The 6,357-nt window shown below is 31.6% G+C and overlaps 1 protein-coding gene across 1 annotated transcript in view; it reads right to left on the reverse strand.

Annotated features, from left to right (window-relative positions):
* Positions 1-3,464: 3,464 nt before the first annotated feature.
* LOC106463067 (gamma-aminobutyric acid receptor-associated protein-like) overlaps positions 3,465-6,357 on the reverse strand; it is a 10,385-nt gene continuing 7,492 nt past the window's right edge. Inside the window, exon 3 of the mRNA XM_013923038.2 lies at positions 3,465-5,521. Within this exon, the coding sequence (XP_013778492.1) occupies positions 5,438-5,521 (84 nt within the window). The 3' untranslated portion in view covers positions 3,465-5,437. The remainder of the gene's footprint in view (positions 5,522-6,357) is intronic.

Consider the following 6,357-nt stretch of genomic DNA (forward strand, 5'->3'; position numbering starts at 1 on the left):
CACACACACACACACACACACACACACACACACACACACACACACACACACACACACACACACACACATCTAAGAGTACTGGTGATTGCGAGAAATATCCTTGGTAGGCTTGAGGGCTCTTAATGCTAAAAGAACTGTTTGATACCTGCAGTGGACATAGTGCAGATAACTAATTACATCAAAACAGTGCTGTAGCAACACAAAAGGGGAGTTTATTAAGTATTTTATTGTAGTGTGCATATACTGAATTCTTCTTATCTTGCCTATCAGAAGTACTGATTATTTACAAAAAACTAGGATGAACCTAATACATCTAAAATTAATTACAGCATCACTAATTTGCTTGTGTTATATCTCCTCGACTTGTGTGCAACATATTTAATGTTGCTCCATGCATGTAGAAAACAGCGAAAGGGCCTAATTATCTCGCAGACATTTCGCCTTTAATGTGACAATGTTTATCAAAAGTTTTTGTAAACCCACCATTGTAAATAAGGATTTAAAACTTCTGTATAACTTTTAGCCATTAGATTTTGCTACGTTTAATTGTATATTCATGACTTTTGGCAGTTTTTATTTCATGGCATGAGGTACTTGTGAGTCTGTAGCTTCTTGTAATCTTGACAGGAGTAATTACACAATAATGTATGCAAATTTTAGGTGCCAGTAATTGTAACTACATAAATTTAAGAAATCTTAATTTTATTATCTAAGTTAAAACTGTTACGAAGAAATATATTTTCACTCCAAAAAAAAAGTTAAAGTCATGTATTTTATTTTCTTGTAGCCTAATTTGTAGTTATAGTACAACAGAAGCAAATCGGTGAAAAGAATAATTTCAGATTCTCGGATGTTAATTTGGACAAAACAAAATTGATTAGACAATTGGTACAAAAATGTTTCAGTCTACATATGACAAACATCTTCATAATAACAGCACTGGTATTTTCAAAAATTATGACTATTAAAACAAATTTGCTACTTACAAAAGGACTTTCCGTTTCAAACTCCTAAAGCCTAAGTAATCGCAACTTGTAATTTTATTCTCTAGCAAACATATTTTGAGACTTGTGTAACAGCTTTATTCTGCATTTACCCATGAAAGTTTTGTTTTAATAAAGTTTCTGACATATCGCTAAAGAATGGACCAAACGAATTGTATAAAACAACGAACTGCACGAGGACTGGCTACTATGATTGTAAGTATTTAAGCTAATTGGTAGGATCCAACAGTTATAGGTACAAGTCCATGAAATGTGTACATGTATATCTCCAAACCTTTATGGACAATGGCCAGGATATAGATCTTTTTAGGCTTTGCGGGCCGGAGGGGTCATAGTAAAATTAAGTAGGGATTCATACATGATCAGATTGGCTTTTGCTCAATTAAGTTTTATTTTTAATTTTTATAATATTAAAAAATTATATAATTTTTTAATAAACTATTGGTGGGCTGGATAAACTGAAGATGTGGGCCATAGTTTGGAGACCCCTGTTGTAGAGCAACGGGTCCCAACCTTATTTTTTCAGTGACTGTAATGTTGTAGAGCAACGGGTCCCAACCTTATTTTTTCAATGACTGTAGTGTTGTAGAGCAACTGGTCCCAACCTTTTTTTGAATGAGAATTAACTAGTTCCAGTCCTAAAATTTTAAATACATTTATAATCTATTGTAAAACAATTGAGTTCAGTAGTTGTATTTTAAAACATTTTCCAGCTGTCTTGTAGACTGGCTGAAATCTTCATATTAACAGGAATTGGTCCACGGACTGGTTAGGAAACTCTATGGTAGAGTTTTGTAAACGGTGATACCACAGTACGGCAAGCTTCAATATAGCATCGGCAGTTTTGTCAAAAACATTTTGTAGAAATGGTAGAAAGAACTGTAGGATAGTTTTTTTTAAAAAGCAGCCTGCTTACTTGTAAAACTTAGTCACAGTAGTCGCAAACTTCACTCGATCTATTCCAAAACTTATAAACCAATGGTGTTACTGTTTTGTGGTGTGTAAATGAAACAGTACTGGAAAAACTACCCATGGTTAAAAGTTTCACTAACTTGATTAGACACCCTAATCCAACTTCAGTATGTATAACTAAACAGTTACAGGGACTGTTGGTATTTTTCACTGCAGGGACATTTAGCATGAAATTCTGAATCTGTTACACAGCTACAAAACGTATTAATCATCACAATCCTAGGCCTGGCGAAGAATCATCTGCCGATGATAAGTTCCTCATTAGAAATGTATAATTTGCAATACGCGAGTTAAAATTGTCAGTAAATGTCACTGTGACGGCAAAAGAAAAAAAATTGATTGTGGCAAAAATTGAATAAGTAATGCTGAAACTAGTAACATAGTGGTGAACTAACAGGTTGTGGTTAGTAATACTTACAAGTGTTGCTACAGGCTCTCTGTACCAACACTGATAGAGTTGCCACACCTTCTTTGATATAGGCTAATCACTAGAGTTTTCAATTAATACTGGAGCTTGTACAGGTGAAATTGAATTATAGTACTTGGTGTTAACTTTTTCTTTCACTTATGTTCAAACTTTATAATGCTAGATCTTGCCATTAGTGATCATGTTCTTTGAAACCCCCTACATGCATTGCATGTATTCTTGCAGTTTTAAGTAAACAAAAACATTTACAAAATAGAAATTAATAAGCAATGAAACAGACAAAGATATGGAACATTAATCATTGTCACTTTGGTATCAATTTCAGATCAGTTGAACTGAATCTTACATATATTTACAGAATCAACGATAGCAATCATTTCAGTTTACAATACATAATAACATTAAAATCTGTTCATTAACTACATTATTTATTTATTAATGAATATTTTAAAACTGACCACTTAACTTATTACTCCCAACTAAATCTAGAAAGATTAACTTTGAATAAAATCAATTTATTTTCCTGTTAGTACTTTTCAGAATAGGAACATCTTACATTACCCTTACATAAGAGATGATGTACCTATGAATATTTATTTAAATACATGCTCTATAAATCAGAACACCTACCAACAGAGACTTGTAGAAACAGTTTGCCTGGTTGGGTTTTGACCAGCAGACCAAAGTTTATTTTAACATAACATTAAGGACAGTAAGGGACCACTTATTTTTCTTTAAGGCTACCCCTGATAAAAAGTAAAAATTTCAATCAACCCTTGCCTTAAACTTGTGAGGTGCCAGCCTTTCTTATTTCTGTTGACAACTCATTACACAAGCTAATCACCCTGTTTAAAAATAAAATTGTCTTAAATGGAGCACAGCCTGTTTTTGTACTCCTGTTTGTCAGTCTCTATTTTAGCGATGAGGATACGGAACAGTGCTTTAATAATACGTTGTATAACAAGCCAAATACAAACACAGTGTACAAGATGCTTTTCATTATAATGGCATTAGACAAATTTTATGGTTGGTTCTGGCTACTGTACAGATTAATTCAAAGCTCATTTCAATAAAACAATTTTATTTAGCACTGATAAATGTTATAACAAATAATTACAGGTTTCCAAAATGCAATTGCATTAAATTTCAACATTCCATAACACTGATTTTCACACAGCTGTCATGGTCAAAGTAAAAATTACATCAACTTTTGTTTTTTTACAGTCATAACCCATTTATCTGTCAGAAGCAAGACAAAATTCGACCTTAAAGAACTCTACTGATCAGCATTCAAGTTTAAAAAAAAACACACTAAACTACAGTACTACAACTTTATAGTTATTTTTTTACTACAACTGGGTTTTTTATTTTTTTATTACAAAGCTACACCATGGACTATCTGTGCTCTGCCCACCATAGGGTCCGCTGACGGACCAGGAATTTTTTTTTTTACGACTAAAATCTCTAATTAAATGGTGCTTTTTTAAGAAGCTTCAATATAAAATAAGTCCATTAACAAATATTTTATGCATGTTTAGGAAAAAACACTGATCTTCATTCGTGCATAAAATATTACGTAATCTCTTCACACAATTACTGCTTAAAGTTGTAACGTAATAATATAACTTAAAATGGATGCCACACTAAAATAATAAAGTTACTTTAGAGGTAACTAAAAATAAACAAATCAAATCCAAATTAAGAGCATCTAAATTTTGACATAAAATGTCTGCCATGAAAATATTTTTTATTAGTTTACATTTTTTAATAATCTGTTTTTTATGGGAAGATTTAATTTAAACTAATCAAAACCTACGCTGCGGCAATACTTTCTTCACTGCGGTTTATTTTAGTTACAGTTGTGAACATTCTACGAGAACATATTTTGAATTTAAAAAGTTTTAAGTCACGTACACGAGTAATTTTTTGTTTTTTTTCAAGCTGAAGTTTCACAATTTTGGAAAGAAATTACATCAATATCATTTGCACTAAACCAATATTTACTGTTCTAATGTAATGTGATTATTTCTTTGCTAGTGTTAACTGGTTCACAAATTGTTAGGATATTTGCCTTTACTAATTCAGTTACATGTTAAATCTTCTTCTGGATTTGAAATGTGTTGAAATCCACGAATACAAACTGCGGGTTATTTTAAAAGTCTGAATGTAAATTCCCTTAATCTAAAACATTTAATGCAGCAAAATACCACGTCCAGACTGTTTCATCACATAGGCAACCAATAAAACAAATCTTTATTCTGCCTAAGCCTAAAAGACAAGATGCCTAAGCCTAAAAGACAGGAGTCGTGATATATTTATTAGAGAGCAAAGAACTATATTACAACGTACACAGCTCACATAAAATGTCATCAGTATCACTTAGAAACACTCTAGCTTGAGGAGGTAAGTAAATGTTAATATTATTGTACAAAAACAGCAATTATTATGTACCAATGGTTGATCATGATATTAATGCAGTTATAATAACAGTAAAGAACATTTACCTTATCTGCTGAAAAATACTGAGTATCACATGAAAAATTCAGTCTTGAATTAGAAGTAAAATAGTATGACTAAATATAAACTACTTAGTACCACTGTCATTACTGACTGATTTTATCCAGTCCAACAGAAAGTATCAGGTTGGTAGTTTTATCTGGATACTAACTTTAATGTTAAGAAAGCTTTCGATTATACGGCAGCAAGCAAAAATGTGACATCAATTACGTGAACTGGGATTACAATAATATAACTACCCCTTGCACCAAGCGGGTGAGGACCCTAGTTGACAGTTTAACACGATGTGATTGGTGGTTTACACACACAGCTTTTACATACATATCACTTTCATTATCAAAATACTTGATAAAACTAGAGGATGCTAATTAAGTAACTAACTAAAGTCAGAAAAGAAAACTTCATCTCTTCACACACACTGCTTAACTTACAAAAACAACTAAGGGTTATGAAACGGACTCACTAGAACAAAATTCCAACAAAAGAAGCTAAAACATAGAAGAAAAACAAAAAGTTTCTATACAGCATTGTTGACTTCAACACCATAAACACTCTCATCACTGTATGCTATGTATAAGAAGAAGTCTTCTTCGTGGTGTTCCTGAATGGAAATAAAAAAAAAATGTTAGAAATAAATACGTATTCATGGCATTTCCATTCATACATATTTTACAAGCTCACATTTCCCAAGTTCAAACTTTTCTGTGGACAATACTTCACACAGAATTCTATCTTACAAGCTTGGGATTCACTATTCATACATTTTTAAGTATGTGCTTGCGATTTCATAGTTTAAACACTATTCAATGGATATTCTCTGTTGAATTTTTTATCTTATAAGTTACTTCATTACAAGCTAAGTACTCGATGAATTTGAATTAAAAACTTTATCTTTGAGAATTATATCAAACTTGATACAATGTTGTACATTGCAGATAAATAAAAAAATATTCAGCCTGATCGGGTCAAAAGTTTTAGAGGTTAATATTTTTCCAATGAGAGATCTCCTCAACTTTAAATTAAACTTTTGGATTAGCTGTCACTGTGTCATTTTATTAAAACTGTATGAGAATTAGAGAAACTATATACAAAATGCATATGGAAAAATAAATAATAATGGTTACTTCTAAACATATTTTGACCTTGACTGCAACTTTCAAGTATAATTGTAAAAATATTTTCATGGAAAGGTCATTGTCTCTAAGAACTACAGAAAAGTTACATTGTGTTTTCTATAAAAAAAAAAACAAAAACAAAAAAAAACACCCTTTCTATTCTGAAGGAATCTAAACAATATTAAAATACAACGACCTTTAATCTTGGAACAAAAAGCTATTTGATTCACATGACCATGATAACAACATTAGAGGAAAGTCAATTCATTTTCTTCCACATAATAATAATATTCGTGTGACACACGTGGAAGTACATGGCAGA

This window comes from Limulus polyphemus, unplaced genomic scaffold, assembly GCF_000517525.1.
Source record: "Limulus polyphemus unplaced genomic scaffold, Limulus_polyphemus-2.1.2 Scaffold1315, whole genome shotgun sequence".
Lineage (NCBI taxonomy): Eukaryota > Metazoa > Arthropoda > Merostomata > Xiphosura > Limulidae > Limulus > Limulus polyphemus.